The sequence below is a fragment of the Sapajus apella genome, unplaced genomic scaffold, assembly GCF_009761245.1.
Source record: "Sapajus apella isolate SASKATOON/1434 unplaced genomic scaffold, GSC_monkey_1.0 scaffold55, whole genome shotgun sequence".
Classification (NCBI taxonomy): Eukaryota; Metazoa; Chordata; class Mammalia; order Primates; family Cebidae; genus Sapajus; species Sapajus apella.
In genome coordinates this window covers 13,809,703-13,830,339 of record NW_022436995.1, presented here as the reverse complement: position 1 = coordinate 13,830,339, position 20,637 = coordinate 13,809,703, and the positions used below count along the sequence as shown (strand labels likewise).

The 20,637-nt window shown below is 38.4% G+C and overlaps 1 protein-coding gene across 10 annotated transcripts in view; it reads right to left on the bottom strand.

Moving 5' to 3' along the window:
* Positions 1 to 20,637, bottom strand: part of NEO1 (neogenin 1) — a 249,702-nt gene that overhangs the window by 139,261 nt on the left and 89,804 nt on the right. For all 10 annotated transcript variants that reach the window (XM_032244757.1, XM_032244754.1, XM_032244762.1 and 7 more), the window contains exon 5: positions 17,920 to 18,056. In XM_032244757.1, coding sequence (XP_032100648.1) covers positions 17,920 to 18,056 — 137 coding nt within the window. The remainder of the gene's footprint in view (positions 1 to 17,919; positions 18,057 to 20,637) is intronic.

Below are 20,637 nucleotides of genomic sequence, written 5' to 3'. Positions count from 1 at the left end.
GCATGAGAAGTAAGATGCATGCAGGGTTTTGGGGAGAAATGGTGTTTTGCCAATGCACTGATCATATTTTATAATTATATTTTTTAAATATTTGTAATTAGATGAAGACTAGTATACTATGTGTGATGATAAATTTTATGTGTGTCAACGTGGCTGGGCCATGGTATGCCTAGATATCTGGTTAGTCATTATTTCTGTGTCTCTCTGTGAGGGTGTTTCCAGAATAGAAAAGCATTTGAATCGGTGGACTGAGTTAAAGCAGATGGTCCTCAATATGTGTCGGTATCATCCAATCCAACGAGAAACAAAAAGGTTAAAATTGTTTTCTGCCTGTTCCAGTTGGGACACTGATCTCCAACCTTCAGTCCTGGTTCTCGGGCCTTCCGACTCACAGTAGAATTTGAACCACTGACTCCCCAGCTCTCAGGCCTTCAAACAATACTGTTGGCTTTCTCAGGTCTCCAGAAACAGCAGAACATGGGACTTCTCAGCCTTCATACTCAGGTAAACCAATACCTTATAATAAAAGTCTCTTTTCGCTTTCTCTAAACATATACACATGCTCTTAAAAAACAAAAACAAAAACAAAACCTCTCAAACTGCATTTTTTTCTCTACTCTCACACCACCTCATAGTGAAGAATATGTGGGAGTTTTCCCCACACACACCTAGCAGTGAATACCAGCTGGGTATTCTCCAATTCAGTTCCAACACTATTTACCTGGAGATAGCATTAGATCCCACAGGATGAGGGCCCAGTCCCCAGAATTCCCCCCACCCCCAACCAGTTACAAGCCTAGTCCTCCAGAGCTTCTGACCAATGTGTTTCAAGTGGAGGTTCCCAAGACTCCCTCTTTGGGTGCAATGAATTTGCTGGAGTGGCTCACAGAACTCAGAGAAACACTTTCTTAACATTTGCCAGTTTAATATAAAGGATGTTGCAAACGGTACAATGAGGAGATGTGTAGGGTGAGGTATGGGGAAAGGGATGCAAAGCTTCCATGTGCTCCCTGGGGCACCACCCTCCAGGAGCCTCCACATATTCAGCTATCCAGAAGCTCTCTGAACCCAGTCCCCCGGAGGTTTTATGAAAGCTTCATGATGTCAGTATTCTTTCCTCCAGTATGTGGGGCAGGCACCTCTTTGGGAAGGTTCCTAAAACCCACCATCAGAAAGGCTGGGGAAGACTGGAGCCTTGGGGCAGGTGAAAGGAGGGCAGGAGGATATCAGAGAAATTCTGTTTCCTGAGGCATGCCCCTGAGCCTAACACACTCAACATATAATGGAAGACTGTAACAAAGGCTATCTGAGATATGTGCCAGAACTGGAGATGAAAACCATTACATGTAAACATATTTTGTAACAGCGCGCGCGCACACACACACACACACACACACACACACACAGACACACACACACACACACACACACACACACACACACACACTTATATGGAAAATTTATGCTTCCTATTGGCTCTGTTTCTTTGGATAACCCTAATACAATAGGCAAATTCAATTATTTACTGTAAGTACAGATATTATGAACCAGCAGTTTATGTAGGCAAAAATATTTAGAATCCATCTGTAAATAACAGATATTTCACAGCATATGAGACATATTTCGCTTCTTCAAGAGACTTTCAAATGGCTACATAGAAAAAATTTTCAAATCCTAAAATAATCAAAATAGAAGTTGATATGGTTTGGTTGTGTCCCCATCCAAAACTCATCTTGACTTGTAATTCCCATAATCCCCATATGTCGTGGGAGAGACCCTGTGGGGGGTAAGTGAATCATAGGGGTGATTACCCCCATGCTGTTCTCATGATACAGTAATCTTACATGGTGATTACCCCCAGGTAAGTTCTCATGAGATCTGATGGTTTCGTATGGGGCTTTTCCCCCTTTTGCTCGGCACTTCTCCTTCCTGCTGCCATGTGAAGGGCATGTTTCCTTCCCCTTCCATATGATTCTGTTTCCTGAGGCCTCCTCAGCCCTGCAGAACTGTGAGTCAATTAAACTTCTTTTCTTTATAAATTATGCAGTCTTGGGTATTCCTTCATAGCAATGTGAAAATGGACTAATATACAGAAATAATAGCTAAAATCAACTATTTATAATGACATGTAAAACAGGCTTGAAATTATTTCAATATTTTAATTTTTCTATTGCCCACTATTTTCAGGTATCAATAAGTAGACAGTTTCTTGACAGAAGATTTTAAGAATTAGCTTTAATATTGCGATAGCATGTACCAACTACTTAGGAAATCAACACTGTTTAGAAAATATCTCACAAAGGAAGATGCCAGAACAGCCAATTTACAAATGTACAGTATTCAACATCACTAATCATCAAGGAAATGCATATTAAAACCATACAGAGATGCTACTATACACCTACCAGGATGACTAAAATTAAAATTTCTGACACCATCAAATGTTGGTCAGAATGTGGAGCAACCAGAACTCATATACATTGTTATTAAGAATGTGAATTGGTATGATCACTCTGGGAAAAGGCCTGGTGTATACTACTCAGAAATACTACTCATCAACAAAGACGAACAGGTTTCTAATACAAGCAGCAACATGGATGGACCTCAAATGTTATATTTTATGAAAGAAGCCTTAAATAAACAAATACAGACAACATGATTACTTTAATATGAAGGACAGGCAAAACTAATTTATAGTGAGAGGGGGCAAAAAAAACAAAAGAACAGACCCTCTGGGGTAGTAAACAGAGGATTTACTAAGAGGCATATGGGAACTTTCTGCAGTGATGGTAATATTCTATATTTTAATATGGGTTTTGGTTGCATAGGAACACATATTTGTTGGAACACATAAACAGCACACCTAAGATTTGTGCATTACACTGTATATAAATTTTACCTCAAAAGAGAAAAAAACTGCAAAGAAAATATTAAATCTTAGCTAATGATATGAATGCTTAAGGATCTGGGTATGTCTGCAACTTACTGTGAAATGTAACAAAAAGTTTAGAATAATGAATATAGTGATAGATATTTGATACAGCATTACAGCAAAATGTAATGAAGACTGAAGGTGGTAGGTACTTGCTGTAAAATTCCTTCAGCTTTTTATTATGAAAAATGCCTAACATAAAAAATGTTGAAAACAATTAGAAAAGATTTTTCCTTAGGAAAAAATATTCTTTATCACCTCTGCTTTCTTATTAGGAAATTACTATGATTAAGATTTTTTAAAAAGGAAAAAAGCACTGCATTCTGAAAAATGGTTTTAAAAATACTATGTAAGATGTGATTAGAAAAGGATGGCAGAGATCAGGATCTTGCAAAATGATTTGGTTTTGAAAATGGCACAGAACAACCAATCGATCCATTTCTCAGGATTTCAAAGTTCACAAGTCAAACTCAGGCCATGTAAATTCTGCTTCGAAACTGCAGAACAACTTAGGCCCGTGATCATTACTGAATTAGATCCTTCACAAGTTTCAGGGACTGGGAAGGGTGTGTGTGCTGGGCAAGAGATCAAGGCAGGAGGGGATGAAGAAGGATGGTAAATTGGTACAAACACACAAAGTTTTCGTGTTTGATGACAATAACAGGGTGCCTATAGTTAACAATAGCATACTGTATATTTCAAAATAACTAGAAGATTTGAAACGTTCCCAACACAAGGAAATGATCAATGTTGAGATGATAGAAATTCTAAATATCCTGATTTTTATCATTAAATACTGAATGCATATATCAAAATCTCACATGTATCCCATAAATATATACAAGTGTTATGTAGTAATTTAAAAATTTATTTCCTAAATATTTTTTAAATGTTTAGGCGTATTATCATTTCTAATTCATGTGATGTCAAGAATTCAAGGAATAAATTTATCTGTTAAAATTTTGTATCATTTTTTTTCCTTCTACTTTCTGCATAAGAATCACTGAAATCACCTGGAAGAGTAAGTCTCAGAGACATAGTTGACAGGTAATATTATAGCTTTTATCATCCTGGGCTAGAAATGTCTAATTACTTCTCTGTATCACCTATGGTATCCTTGAGGATGAGAGTCTGCCTTCCGCCTATTTGCAGCAAATACTGAACAGTGTTTGAAAAACATCTTTGCTGTTACTTATAACATGGTCGCTGAATCCCTGTATTTTTTTTTTTTTTTTTTTTTGAGATGACGTCTCATTCTGTTGCCAGGCTAGAGTGCAGTGGCACGATCTTGGCTCACCGCAACCTCTGCCTCCGAGGTTCAAGCGATTCCTGCCTCAGCCTCCCAAATAGCTGGGACTACAGGCGCATGCCACCATGCCCAGCTAATTTCTGTATTTTTAGTAGAGAAAGTGTTTTACCATGTTGGCCAGGATGGTCTCCATCTCTTGACCTCGTGATCTGCCCGCCTCGGCCTCCTAAAGTGCTGGGATTACAGGCATGAGCCACCTTGCCCAGCCAAAACCCTGTATTTGTAATCATCAACAACAAAAGAATCTAAACAAGGAATGGAGGGTCTGGGTGTGGCAACTACTCCTGCCCTGCTCTGCTTCCATCTGCATAGTTCCATGTTTACCTTATTTTAAATATCTTACTTCCAATTATGATTTTGCTTCAGTTCCCTGGCCAAAAAAAAAAAAGAAGTTCTAAAACCAAACACATGATTTCAACCTAAGGGATTTCTTTGGCTAAAAACGACCAAAGAAATCTTGGTTATCATTACAATAGGGACTGGGGAAAAATAGAATAATTTAGATTCATTTAGCTTTTTGTCAGTTATTCTCAGAATTTAAATTCATTCCACGCATTTAACTTTCAGATAAATTGAGGCTAATTGTGCTGCCCTGATATAACATGCTCCTGTTGGGACCTGATGGGGTAAGACCCCATTCCTGTGTGTAAACTGGGGTTTATTTGAAAGTGCCATCAATACACCCTTAACAATAGGGGGTAGAAATAGTTAGGGGGAAAAAATACAAAATGAAGAAATCTGTTCTAGATAATCTTTCATTAGGACATTATCTTTCCACTGCCCACTTTGGAGCTCTTGAGTTTGATTTTTAGTAAGAAAGGAGGCATTTAAAAAATTCATAAGGCTGGGCGCGGTGGCTCACGCCTGTGGTCCCAGTGCTTTGGGAGGCCGAGGCGGGTGGATCATGAGGTCAAGAGATCGAGACCATCCTGGTCAACATGGCGAAACCCTGTCTCTACTGAAAATACAAAAAATCAGCTGGGCATGGTGGCGCATGCCTGTAATCCCAGCTACTCAGGAGGCTGAGGCAGGAGAATTGCCTGAACCCAGGAGGCGGAGGTTGCGGTGAGCCGAGATCGTGCCATTGCACTCCAGCCTGGGCAACAAGAGCGAAGCTCTGTCTCAAAAAAAAAAAAAAAAAAAAAATTCATAAAACTGCTCTACTTTTCCTGCTCTTCCTAATTCTATCATCTCTTTAATGAAGAAAGAGGAGGCTAACAAAATTGAAGAAGAGAACGGGAATTAACTAATAAAGTTTAAGAGATTCAGTATATTTAATGCAAGAAGCTTACTGACAATATAATTTAAATGGCTAAGATTCTTCCTGCCATGGTTCTCTTGATCAAAGCTGGTAGATTTGATGATATCCCTTTAAAGCAGAGGAAATATGGTTCAATAAAAGTAAGGTAGTAAATACTACATGAAAGACATTTGCCGGGCACAGTGTAATCTCATGCCTGTAATCCCAGCACTTTAGGAGGTCCAGGTGGGTGGATCACTTGAGGTCAGGAGTTTGAGACCAGCCTGACCAACATGGTGAAACCCATCTCTACTAAAAATACAAAAATTAGCCGGGCATGAAGATGGCAGCCTGTAATCCCACCTATTTGGGAGGTTGAGGCAGGAGAATCACTTGAACCCGGGAAGTGGATGTTGCAATGAGCCGAGATCACACCACTGCACTCCAGCCTGGGTGACAGAGTGAGACACTGTCTCAAAAAAATAAAAAAACATTCCATCAATAAAGCTGAATATATCCAAGAAAAGAAAAGAATATATATCCAAGAAAAGACCCAGAGTCAGCTAATTATTAAGGAATGCTTGAAATTCTGACATTAAGACAGAAGTAGAATAATGCCAACAATAATAGCCAAATCTTTTCACTTATTTCTGGGTTGGAAAGGACATAACTTTGTCCTTGTATTGCCAATTGTTATGCTCTTTAAATAAACAATGAAGAAGATTTACTAACATTTTGTCATGCTGTCCTAGATAGGCAGGAGCCCAGCAAACGCAGACTTAGGTAAGAGAGCCTAGGAAGCTAGACTGGGCATAAGGAATGGGGTGTGTCTTGCTTGGCTCAAAGACCACAAAACATGGTGCCATCTGATGGATGGCTGGTGGCATGGAAGAAAAGCAAACAGAAAGTTATCTGAGATGTCAATCTGAATAATCTAAGGAGGAAACAATCCTTCAGAAGGCAAAAAAGGAATCAAAGACAGCAGAATCAAGTGAAGAAGGCTTAGATAGCAAGGAAAGATTCTTTGGGCCCAGGGGACATTAGCTGAGGTACATTTACTGAATGCCTATAATGCACCAGGCACCGTGTTAAGGATCTTCCTCACAACACCACCATAAAGAAGGGCTCTTATCCCTATTTTACAAATAGGAAGAATGAGGTTCAAATAAATTGGTTAATTTGCCAAGATCACATTGCCAGAGGCTGGGAAACAGGGCTATGCTTCCAAAAAACACACGTCTTTCCATGATACCATATTCCTTCTATGAAGCACAACGTTAATCTATTAGTGGCACCACAAATCCATTTTCGCACCATGAATTCTGCTTATTTGTCCCACAAAAAGCTTCCTCATTGGGGTCACTTTAGTGTCAAAAATCACAATACAGCTGAGTTTTTCTTAGGTTGTATTTTGCCTAATGCACAAACAGCAAACAGGCAGAATCTTCAGGCCTGTGAATGGCTCTTCTATTCTGTTAACATTTTCAGGGTCAGAAATCATGCCTCTGTATTCCACATAAATCTGGGTTCTAACTTTATACCATTATTTCATTTTATTTCACATGGATATTTCTGGTCTTTTCTAGAATATCTGAAAGTTCTTTTCTGAAGGTGGTTAGTTACCATGGAAATGAGGCTATTGTGGTTCAGAATAAATTTACATAACTATTAGAAAATTACTTCAAGCTTGTAAAATGTGGAATTTATCTCAAAGCTAACATGACCATTGATGCAATAAAAATCTAAGAAGAACTGCAAACCAATCCAAAATGATTCAGGACCCAATAAAGGATTATAAAGCAATTGCAAAGAATTTTCTAACATACAGTAATACCTTAAAAAATGTGAAGTTTAAAAGTAAAATTCTGAAATATTCTGAACACAAACAGCAAACTATAAAAGAATGGATTATAACCTACTGTCTGACATCTTACCCAGAAGTACAGAGACTAAGTTCCTAAGTACTCAGTTGTTTTCAAATACACAGTATCAGACACCACTACATTAGGGGCTAAGGATCTGAAGGTTTTCAAATACGTAGTATCAGACATTACTACATTAGGTGCTAAGGATCTGAAGGTTGACAAGATCCAGTCCTGTCCTCAAAGAACTCAGTCTAGTAGGGTAGAAACTGGATACACAAACTGGGGGGAAATGTAAATGGGATAGGTAAAACAAGACGGATAATGTACAAAATATATGTGCACAATTAATGCACAGCTAATCAAAGCAGGTAGGCAGAAGAAGGGTACAAGGGATAGGAATAGGTAAGAATCAAAGTTTCAGAGGTTTCTGAGGGAAGCCAGGCAAAGGGGTGGAAGGAGGAACACTCTAGGTGGAAGTAACAGTACAAGCAAAAAAACTGCATGCTGTTTTTAAATAGCTAGTGGTTGCCCTTGAAATTAAATGACCTTGAGAAGCAATGGCAATCATGCACTCATCAGACTCACACTCCAATTCTCTCTTTACTTGGAGCTTAGAAGAAAAATGACCCTTCAAGATAAGTAAACATCCAGTATTCTGAAAATTATAGGGAGAAGGCCTCAAGAGGAAGGTATACAGGACTTCTTCCTAATTGGTGTGAGGCTAATTTCTGTAAGTCAAAGGATCTGATCCAATTTACAGTATAACTTTGTGGCACAAATCATACTTCTTACATGTTGCTTTGGGATCTTACTTTTCTTCATTTAATATACCCAAAGTATCTTATCTTGCCATTTAATAGACTTCTAAAACATGATTTTTGTAGGAAGCATTGTACTCTGATACATAGACCATTTTATTTAACCAATTGCCTATTTTTGGCCATTTAAGTGGTTTATAATTTTTCCCATTAAATATACATCATTGCATGGATATTTCCATGCATAAATCTTTGCACACATCCTTGATTATTTCATCAAAACAAATTATTAGACATGGAACTGTTGGTCAATGAATGTGAGTTTAAAGCTTTTGATAAGATTATTAAACTGCCCTCCAGGAAGGTCACATCAATTTTCACCACTACCAGTAGTGTATGAGAATCCCCATATTACTATAATTTTGCCAAGCATGGGTTATTATTTTTAAATTCAATCAGCAGGCAAAAATAGGCTACTTTAATCAGTATTTCTTATACAATTAGTGGAGTTGAACTCTTTTCAAGTCAGCTGGCCATTTTCATCTCATTTCTGTAAGCAAAGAATGATTTCCACCCTCTCCTCTTTTAAACCGATATTCATCTTGTTCTTATTAATTTGTAAGTACCATTTATATCATTGCAATCATTTCTCGAAGTTTTTAATGAAATAATTTTAATCACTTTTGCCACTCTGTGAAAAGTGGATTTCAGGAGAGGCCAGGTTAGAACTAGAGAAATCAGTTAGGATACTACTGCAGTATATACGTTAAGAGATGACTTGGACTTGAATCAGGGGAGTGAACGCAAGGAGAAAGATAACCTAATGAACTAAATGTGGAAAGAAATTTAAAAATTAAAATAAGAAAAAATAATTTGCATGTTTCTAGCACAGGTAAAAAGGTAGGCAGTGACACTACCAAGATACAGAAAATCAAAGAAAAAGATTTTGAGAGAAGAATGTTAAATTCAATTTTGGATTTGTGATTTCTGAGGAAATGCCTAAAGCTTGGCAAGGGGTCTGGTCTGGGAATCTGGGCATTACTGTATGCAAATCATACGTGAAACCAGAAGTGGGTACTGTGAAGAATAGCAAGCTGACAAGAGAACTCTGTGGAACACTAATACTTTAATCAACAAGTGTAGAAAAGATGCCCATGGAGGCAAAACAAAAAGAATGGGCACAGAAATAAAAGGAGAAACAGCATAACGCAGTGGTATTAAGTCAAAGTAGTGGAGCATCTCATGGAGGTGGGATTAAAGATGTCAATGCACTTAGTCTTGAATCATGACAGTAATAAGTGTGTAAGAGTTTTTAAAGCAGAGATGACAGACACATGGAAGAAAGCTCATCTTTAATGGCTTCAGTTTCTTTTTTTTAAGTATTATGTTGGCTTATGGAAAGTATCAGAAGGTCAAAAATGGGAATGAATGAAACTGATAAATTGTCTGTAAACACGTATGCATGTGGAGATAGCAATTATGACTTCTATTATATAAGAACAGGTAATGGTTCATCTTCCTCCAGAATAATCTTTCAGAAGATTTTTCTTTTAATCCTGTTTCTTTCACATTAGAAATCTATGAAATACAATATGCAAAGGATAACATGAATAGTAAAGTAATCACAAATATCAAATCATTCTAGTGCCACATTTAACAATTTCAATTTAAAGTTTCATCCATTCATTTCATTCATTAATACTCTACTATGATTTTTTTAAATGAGTAAGACCAGTTCCTGTTGATAAGAACTCCAGCCTAGTAGGAGTGGAAGAGGACATATAAACAAATCAGTTAGAAATTTTAAGAGACCAATTATGAAGGGATGGTTAAGAAAAGTGTCACAGAGGGGTCAAGTAAACTAATCTTGAAGGTCTATCAGAAAATTTTAGGTGGAAGTAAGGGGACACAGGGGAACACTGCTATCAAACAACACAGTATGTTCAGAAAACTAATTTGGTAAAGAGGACTCCATCTCCATTCCAGATTTAAGTGGAAAGTGCTAAGAGTTTAATCCTAGCACAGGGCAGAGCATGCAGGGGTGCCCATATGAGCAGACAATGTATTGCAGGGATGAGGCAGAGATGAGGAACCACTGACAGGTCCCTCTCACTCCACACTGCCTGCCCACCCAGCATTCACCAATGCCCTGGGAGTGAAGGTGGAGATCATCTCCCCAGGAGTTGAGTACCTTCCAGAAACCAGGATGCTTTAAAATGCAAAGAAATGTGATTCCTCCTGGGACAGAAACGAGCCCTTTAAGTTTGTGCTAGGCAAGCAGGAGGTGACCCGGGGGTGCGAGGTAGAGGTTGCCCAAATAAGTGTGGGCAAGAGAGCCAAACTGACTATATCTAGACTATGCCTTCAGTGCCACTGGGCACTGGGGCAACATCCTACCACATGCCACTCTTGTCTTCAACGTTGAGCTTCTAAGACTGGTATGGCAAGAATGGCCTCCTCCCTTAGTTCTCTGTTCTTAGATTGCCATGGAGGGATCTGGTGCCTCCAGCCACATGCAAATGAATCTATATGGAGCTTTTCCATATGTACATCCACTATAACCTGTATAACACCTACCCTGACTGAATGCATTCTGCCACTCAGCTTTGCTTCTGACACCTCCATTTCCTCTTCCCCTTTCTTCTCATTTTACCTAAACTATATGCCATAAGCCTCAAGTTTATTTTGTTTATTTTTCTTTATTTCGTTTTCATTTTGGAGTGAAGATTCAGTTTCAGCCTTTTCAATCTAGTTTCCAAGTAAGTCTATGGTCAAGTATTAACAGACCAAGTGATCGGTTAACTTTAGAAGAGGATTTAGTGTTGTGGGGGGATTATAAGAATCTTTAATTTTTTTGAATGTAATTTGTATCTGTTATATACTAAACATTCTTGCTGCTGCACTGCAAAGTCATAGCAGATCTGAGGCACTCTTGAGGGCTGAATTATTCTCCAAGTTGAAAGATGTCCTTGGGTTAAATTAAAGGCCCTGCCAAAAACTGAGGTGGGGATGGGGAGCCTTTGACTCCACCAGTCCCATTGTACCCTCCCTTGAAACCTTCTGCCTTTTGAAAGCAGATCATTTTCACTGTGATGTTGGACGCTACAGGCAATCTGTCCCTGGGCCCGCAGGGACCTCTGAAGTCTTCTTAGTGGCCTGATTTATTTTCCAGCCCCATCCTGTGGCATTTCTAATGGACTTCAGAAATTTTGTAATCTCGTAACTTTCTAAGCTCCACCACTTCCTTAATTTTAAGAACTTTAATTGAAAGTATAAATTGAAGGTGTTGTTTGTAGACTTAACCACCCAATGAAAGCCCAGCCATCGTGACAAATCCTTGAATGTTAAGCAAATGATGCTGGTCATCGCAGCTTCACCATCTCCCATTTCTACCATTGACCCCCTCTGCTGATCTCAAAGTTTCCTGGCTTTTCATCCCTCAGCTCCTTGTCACCCCTTTGATGTCCTGTGTAGTGAACTGGTGATAGAAATTGTTGCTGCCCCTCTCCCCGCAACACCACATATGAGTTTCCAGTTTTATTATTACAATGTAAGTACTTTATGCTGTCTCTTCTATTAAAAAAAAAAACATTTAATTCTTATAACAACTCGTTCAATTGATAAAAGAAACAAAGACACAGGTAAATTAATTAACTTGGCCAAATTCACAAAGCTAAGTGACAGAGCTGAGACTGGAATCCAGGTGCACTGGGGCAAGATCATTCTCAGTCATTCCTCTGTTGTGCCTCTCCAGTTAACTCTGAAAAAGCTGGCTATGAAGGGTCTGGATGTACTTTGTATGTACTCCACAAGGAATTTGCTTTTTACCCTGAAGCCAAGATAACTGAGATTCTAATGAATGGCAGCATAATGTTGTAACTGATCATGAAGTAAAGGGAAGTGAAATCACAAAGACTGAGAAAAAAGGGGAGATCGATGTCTTAATGTGGCCAGAGATAAGAGCAGAGCAGAAGAGTCAAAGAAGTCGAGTGGCATAGGCTATGGCTTAAAGAAAGACAGCTAGGTTTAAAACTTAAGTGGCAGATTAGTTATAGATATTTACAATGTCAATGGGGTAGCCAATTTAGAATTTATCAATTTGTTCCACAAAAATACAAATGGAAAAATTTCTTTATGGTGGCAGTGGAGAGGAGATGTGTATCCAGACTACTGTAACTGTTTTAAGAGAAAAAGGAAAAGTTTCTGTTTTTAAAAAAATCTCATGATCCATTTTTAGTGTTATCAACAATCTGAGATGACAGGAAATACAGGATGGGCTAATTCACGTCACTGCATGTGTAGAAACCCCAGGAGTTTACGATGAGACAATAAATCTGAAACATTTAACAGATGAAAAATGAACTTATAACCTTTTCTACATTAACACTCACTATGGCATTTCCTAAAGCTATAACTTCTTAAAAAATAACAAGTCAGACAAGTATGATTGTATTTACATATATATATATCTCCAACTATTTCACAAAATCTACTTTCACTACCTGAAAAAAAAATGCTTTCAGTTATGGGACAGGACTCAAAACAAAATTTTCCAAATATGTTTTTGCACACTATGAGTTCTAATCTGTAAACAGTAAAAAAGAGATGATCTCACGTGGCACACATGAATGATACAGCTTGAACTGTAACTGCCATACAGATTAAGAAATGAACACACCAGAAGCCAGGCTGGGCAACACTCCGTCACTACTCTGCCCTTCTCCAAAAGTGAACACTATCCTGACTTCTAAAACCACAGATTAGTTTTGTCTGTTTCTAAACTTTACACAAATGAAATTATATACAATAATATAATGATACACATAGTAGGTATTCTTTTGTGTCTGGCTTCTTTCTTTAAGGGTGTTTGTGGTACTTATCCACGTTGTTCAATGTAGCAGTGATGTGTCACTTTTTGTCGCTGGTACTTTGCCACTGTATGACTGGAATACTACTCTACATTTGTATTTTGATGGGCATTTTAATTATTCCCAGTAAGAACACTATTGTGCATGGTTTTGGGGGCATATAATTATACATTTCTGGTAAGTATACTCCTACGAATACAACTACTCTATCATAGGTTATTTCTGTATACAGTTTTTATGTTTTTATTTTTTAGAGATGGTCTTGCTTTGTCACCCAGACTGGAATGCAGGTGGTACAATCATAGTTCACCATAACCGCAAATTCCTCAGCTCAAGCAATCCTCCTGCTTCAGTCTCCTGAGTAGCTAGAACTACAGGTACATGCCACCGTGCCTACCTAATTTTCTCATTTTTTGTAGAAATGAGGTCTCACTATACTACCCAGGCTTGTCTTCAAATCCTGGCCTCAAGTGATCCTCCTGCCTCAGCCTCTCAAAGTACAGAGATTACAGGCATGAGCCACTGTGCCTAGCCAGTGTACAATTTTTAAGATTCTGCCAAACAGAATTTTAAAGTGATTGTGTCAGTTACACTCCTGTCAACAGTACATTACAGTCCTCAGTGTTTTTCATCCTAACCAATGCCTGGTATTTGTTGAGCTTTTCAATTTTAGCCACTCTAGGGGAATATAGTGATATCTCATTGTGGTTTTTATTTGCATTTCTCTGAAGGTTAATGATGACAACCATTTTTTTCAAATAATAATAGCTAGCTGGACATCTTCTTCCAGGTCATCGTTCAAGTCTTTTGCCTATTTTCTATTGGTTTCTCTGTCTTTGTTTATCTTACTGATCTGTAGGAGTTCTCCGTAGAATCTACATCAAGGATTGGCAAACTTTTTCTGTAAAGAGGCAGATAGTAAATATTTTAGACTTTGTGAGCCATATGGTCCCTGTCACAACTACTCAACTCCTGTGTAGTGGCATGAAAGCAGCCATAGGCAACACATAAATGAATGAGTGTGGCAGTATGCCAGCAAGACTGCATGAACAATAAATTTTAAAATCTCATAAAATTTTCATGTATCACAAAGTATTATTCCTCTGATATTTTTCAACTATTTAAAAATGTATAAACTATTTTTAGCTTACAAGCTGTAGAAAAACAAGCAGTCAGGAAGATTTAGCCCACAAGCTATACTCTGCCAACCCCGGGCCTAGATAAAGATCTCTGTCAAGTTATGTATGTCTTCCCAGGGATTTATCAATATTGTTATGCATTACAAAGAACCAACTTTTGGCTTTGCTGACATTCTCTGTTTTTAATGTTTGTTTTTTTATTTCATTAAGTTTTGCTCTCGTCATCATTTCCTTCTTCTGTTTTCTTTGGTTTGCAAATATTTTCTCCCATTCCATAGGTTGTCTCTTCACTGTTGATTGTTTCCATTACTGGCAGAAGCTCCTCAGTTCAATGCAATCCAATTTATCTATTTTTGCTTTTGTTGCCTGTGTTTTCTGGGGTCACATCCAAAAAACCTTTGCCAAGATCAATGTCAATAAGCTTTTCCCCGTTTTCTTTTAGTAGTTTTACAGTTCAGGTCTTATGTTTAAGTGTTTAATCCATTCTGAGTTGATTCTGTAAATGGTGTATATGTGATTTATGTATATGAGATGATTTCATTCTCCCACATGCGGCTATTCAGTTTCCCAACACCATCTACTCAAGAAACTATGCTTTCCCCATTGTACATTCTTAGCATCAAGAGAACCAGGAAGAATCTGCAGTGCTCTTTTTTTCTTTTTAAAAAAATTCTCTCCAAGTGTGACAACAAATGCACAGCTTTTTCTAAGCCTCAGAAGTCACATATGACTTCTGCCATACTCTATTGATCCAAATAGCTCCAAGCCTGCCCAGATTCAAGAGCAAGGGACATAAACCCTACCACTCCTTTAGAAGGATAAATCAAAGAATCTAGGAGCTGTTTTAAAACTCCCCCTTTGTTTTAAAAGGCTCCTGCAGTATTTCCCAGATATATCTTTTATTGAGTATTTATTCCAAAAGTGTTTTCGATGTATATTTGTGTAACAAACCTTTGGAGGTCTTATGTGATAATTTTTATTATGCCTCACAGTTTGGATGCATATAAATTGTGTGTATTCAATGTCCTTTTGTGATATTGTGCTGGCCTGGAGCCAGAACCTGAGCAATGCTATTTTTATAAAACGCAAAACTTTTTAAATAAGTTGCAATGGCTGCCCCATTCTCCTCACAATAACTACTGTTCTTGGTCTCTGTAAATAGAACTGCTAGTTTGTTCTGCAAAACTATGTAAAGCTGCTTACCTTTTCTTATCAGTAACTGCTAAAATCTGTGACTTCTATCACCACCCAGACGATGTGTAAACAAATGTATATCTTGACATCTGTAAACCACTGAGGTAACAAACAGAATGACAAAAGTCCCCTAGACCTTGGAATGTCCGGAAACCCCCGCCCTTGTCTCCACCCAGGAGATGAATCACAGAATCCCCAAGCCCTTGGAATGTCCAAAACCTTTTCATCCCCATCCCCGCTCTTCACCCCCACTCCCAAGGTGGTTTTTCGGGTATAAAAAGTCGTGGCACCCTCCTTTTGAGACCACAGGTTGGAGAGACGTGAGTCCTCTGTGGTTGCCGGCATAATAAATGACCCTGCAATCTGGCATACTTTTGTCTTGGTGATAACTTTCTACGCTCGGTCCAATACAACACTTTAACACTTTAAAAAGATTACTCTGTTGTCCTCTTAATACCAGATTTCTCAAATCAACACTTAGGTACAATCCAATTCTTTTCTTTTCGTAGGTAATCTGCTCTTTGTCATTGGAAGCTTTCAGAATGTTTTTGTCTTTGATATACGCACTGTATATATAATTATATATTATTGTATGTTACTGTAAATGGGTCTCAAGGTGGGTTTTTACTTCTTTCACCTATTTAACAGTCTATAAGTCCTTTTACTCTAAGGTGTTCTACAAGTCTAATTCTGAAAATTTTATCTTATTTCTTCAAATATTTGCCCTTTCCTTTTTCCCTTCTAAGACACCTATAATCTAGATAGAAGTCCTTCTACATATACCTATCATACATCCTACCTCTTAGATTTTACTCCATGGGTTATCTTTATCAATCAATGCTGCATTATCAGAGAATTCCTCAATGTAATCTTCCAATTCATGAATTTGTTCATCAATCGTATACCTTTCTCTGGCCAGGCACAGTGGCTCATGCCTGTAATCCCAGCACTTTGGGAGGCCAAGTTGGGTGATCACCTGAGCCCAGGTGTTCCAGACCAGCCTGGACAACATGGTGAAACCCCATTGCTACAAAAAAATACAAAAGCTAACTGGACATGGTGGCATGTGCCTATAGTCTCAGATACTTGTGGGGCTGAGGCAGGATGATCACTTGAACCCAGGAGGTCGAGGCTGCAGTGAGCAGAGACTGTGCCACTGCACTCCAGCCTGGGTGACAGAGGGAGACCCTGTCAGAAACAAAAAAAAAAAACAAAATAAAAAAAAATGGGATACCTTTCTCTATCAACCAGACTGCTTTATTCTTTATTTTTAGTATATTTTTCAATTCTTAGTATTTTTATTTGGTTCTATGTATATATTTTCTTATTCTTGCATCATATTGCAAATATCTTCCTTATCTCCTTAAATGTATTTGTTTATTTTTCATTCTTGGTCCGTCTTTTCTAATAATTATCTATGAGATAGCATACATTATTCATTTGGTTGCCAGTCTGAGAGCAGTGGTACTATTCAAGTGTTCGGCTTGGTTATAAACTAATGTTTGTCAGGGGTACCAGCCACTCTGGTAATATATACGGTGAAAGCACTAAAGGCCAGGCCTTAATTGTATCCAAATGGTGAACTTAAGAAAAGAGGAGGATGAGGCCCAGAGCAAAGAGCCCCAGGGACCTCACAATCACTATGATTCACTCCTATTTGTTGGGCATTCCTCAGGCAACAGTCCGGGTCACAGTTTCACATTAAACTCTTAGGGAGAAACAGCACTGAGAACAGTCTTTCTAGGTTAAAAACTACCAATCTGGGAGTTTCAAGAAGGTGGGAAGAAGAAGTAGGAAAGTGGCCACTGGTCACTTTAGTCATCTCTAGCCAGCACCTGAGGGTACTTTTCCATATGGAGGAATGGCCCAGGCATGGGGATAAAGATAAGACTATATATACATGCCATCTTTACTTTCTGACTTCTGAATCGGAGAACCTACAAGGGGAAAAGGGAAGACTATGAAGAAAAAGGAAGAACTACCCTTGCAGTGATTACTAGAAGTATGAACAGAGGAAAATAAACACCAAATCATCAAACCAAGTTATATGGAGAGGCACAGTGTACTCCTTCCTGGGTGATCTGTTCACCCAGAAGAAAGGGACACCAGTGCAGAGGAGAAACATAGTTCAGGGTCACAGAACTGAGACATCTTCATGAGAAAACATCCTGAGAGAAGAAAAGTGAACTGAATCTTCCAGATGCCCCAGATGTCATACCCTTCCCGTCACTACTACTACTACTGCCACTAAAAACAACAACAACAATAACTAACATTGAGATTTTGGAATATTCTAGTCACTATTCCAGGAGTTTTATAAGTATTAGCTCTTTTAACCCTCAAACAATCCCAATAAGGTACATACTCTTATTATTTCCTACTATTTCCATTTTACAGGCAAGGAAAATGAGGTTCAGAGAAATTAAATAAGTTTCCTGTAGTCATATATCTAGGAAATGTAAGATTTAGAATTTAAACCCAAGCAGTCTGTTCTAAGACTTATGTTTTTAATCGTTTTTGCTGTATTGCCTCTCCTATGTTAATATTTTTTTAAACATTAGCAGACCCAGAAAGTACATATGACTTTTAAATTATATGGTAAATATTTACATACCTTGTACTGTAAGCTCTGCTTGAGCTTCAATTGTCTCATTTCCATTATCAGCTATACAAAAATAAGTCCCAGCATCATCCTCAGTGACATCACTGATCTCCAGGCTACCACCTGACAGCAATACCAATCTTTCAGAGCTGTGTTTAAAAAAAAAATACATTTCAGTACTAGGATACCTGAGAAACTCTCCACATAAAATAGAGAAAACAATTAAACCATATTTATTATTTATATAGCTATAGAGGAGCCAAGACTAACATAAAATTACCAGAATTTAATTTAGTCCAATTTGCTTTACTCATATTTTACATGCATAAATATCACAAATACAAATCTAACGTTACAATGAACTATCCCTGACACTTCTAATTATTCCCAAAGGGATATCACTCTTGGAACCAATTTCACTTCCTTCAGCCCATCCCTGTATCCCTATTCTGGCCAGTTTTTTTTTCCAAATTATGTAATTTTGAAGTCTGGAATCAATCTGAGAGTTAGTTACACCACCACAGCTATGCCACACTGAGATTAATAACAGAAAGAAAACATGAAGAGGTCAAAATGTTAGATTCAAAACAGTAAGTTATGGGGTCACAGTGCCTAGTGAAAGTTTCCCTGTGGTAGCTTATTTAAGAGATGCAGGAAAAGAGGAAGGGAGAGAGAAGAATGGTTGCCAGCCAGAGAACAGCTCCCTGGGTGTGGTAGCTGGGCACAAATCAGTCACCATCACGCCATTATCAACCAGGATGTTGATGAATACTGAGCAACTCTACAGAGGCTTATTTAAGCCGATTTAAAGAGAAACTAAAATAATCCTATAACATTGAAGAACAATCAATGTGCTGACTGTTCTCGAGTAATCCCAGTAAGGCCCCCAAAGTACTGGGATTACATCCAGGCATGGTGGCACATGCCTGTAATCCCAGCTACTCAGAGGCTGAGGCAGGAGAATCAATTGAACCTGGGAGGCGGAGGTTGCAGTGAGTCAAGATCATGCCATTGCACTCCAGCCTGGGCAACAGGGCAAGATCCGTCTCAAAAAAAAAAAAAAAAAAAAAAAAGAATTCCTTATAGGGGTAAAAAAAAAAAAAAATCAGAAGAAATGACTAGATAGTCGCAGTCACATTTATAATTCTAAGTAATAAAGTGTTAGTCGGGCTTAAATTTCAGTACATTGTAAATCTAAGTAATCAGCATTCCTGAATCTGATAAACCTGAGATTAAGTTTCTGGACATAGAAAGCTGAAAGCCAGAATCAGGTTTGGTGACTTCTCTAAGAAATACAACGCTGCAAGGTCATGACCAACCTTTGTCAAGCAACCTTCCTATCAGAAATGTTTTAATTATACCCTTAAACCCCAGTTTTATCTGATGAAGCAGAGAAGCAAGATATTATACATGGAATAGAGCAATAATGACTGGAATAAAAATAAATGGAGAGAGAAGACAGGGCTTTGGTGCCTCACAAAACAAGAAAAATTTACAAAAATTAAAATCCTACATTTTACACCTGGATAAAACTACTACTAAGTTTCAGAAACAAAAAATTTAATGTTCATCAAGTGAGAAATCAGCAATGTATACATATGATACCCAGCTGAGATGAACATTTGAAACACTAGTTACTTTTGAAAGTGAGATTTAATTTATATCTCATAGGCCAGGCGCGGTGGCTCACACCTGTAATCCCAGCACTTTGGGAGGCTGAAGCGAGTGGATCACAAGGTCAAGAGATTGAAATCATCCTGGCCAACATGGTGAAACCCCCCTCTATTTAAAAATACAAAAATTAGCGGGGTGTGATGGCGCGCACCTGTAGTCCCAGCTACTCGGGAGGCTGAGGCAGGAGAATTGCTTGAACCCGGGAGGCAGAGGTTGCAGTGAGCCGAGATCGCGCCACTGCACTCTAGCCTGGTGCCTGGCGAAACAGCAAGACTCCTGTCTCAAAAAAAAAATTATATCTAATAATTATACTAAAAAATATTGCTAATACTTGGTATGCCTCATAGTTGGCAGACCTGAGTATGTCAAGTATTATAGCAAGTATTTTCTCCTGCCTATACCAGTAGTGTAGCAGTCAGTCTTCCTTAATGGGACTGATTTTACTCCCTTTAAAAAAAGCCTGGGAGAAATAATGTCCATTTGCTTAGCAGAATTAATTCATTCAACTAGTTCATGGCTCACAGTAAAAAGATCATCAAGATTTTAGAACCCTAAAATTCAAAGATGCAGGCAAAAAAATGTGAAAAAACATATACAGCCAATGGACTCAAGTAAATTCAGTGTTGCTGGGCATAAGGTATCCCTGAAAGGCCTATGGTCAGTCTGGAAGAGCTTGGTGTGCAGTGTGCTAAGGAGAATTTTTATTCTTGACTAAAGAGAAAGGCCTTTTCTTTTTTTTTTTTTTTCTTTTTTTGAGACAGAGTCTCACTCTGTCACCCAGGTTGAGTGCAATGGCATGATCTCGGCTCACTGCAACCTCTGACGACCAGGATCAAGCAATTCTCCTACCTCAGCCTCCCGAGTAGCTAGGATTACACGCACCTGACACCGCGCCTGGCTAATTTTTGTATTTTTAGTAGAAAAGGGGTTTCACCATCTTGGTCAGGCTGGTCTTGAACTCCTGACCTCATGATTCACCCACCTCGGCCTCCCAAAGTGCTGGGATTACAGGCATGAGCCACTGCACCCAGCCGGAAAGACTTTAAAAAAAAAATT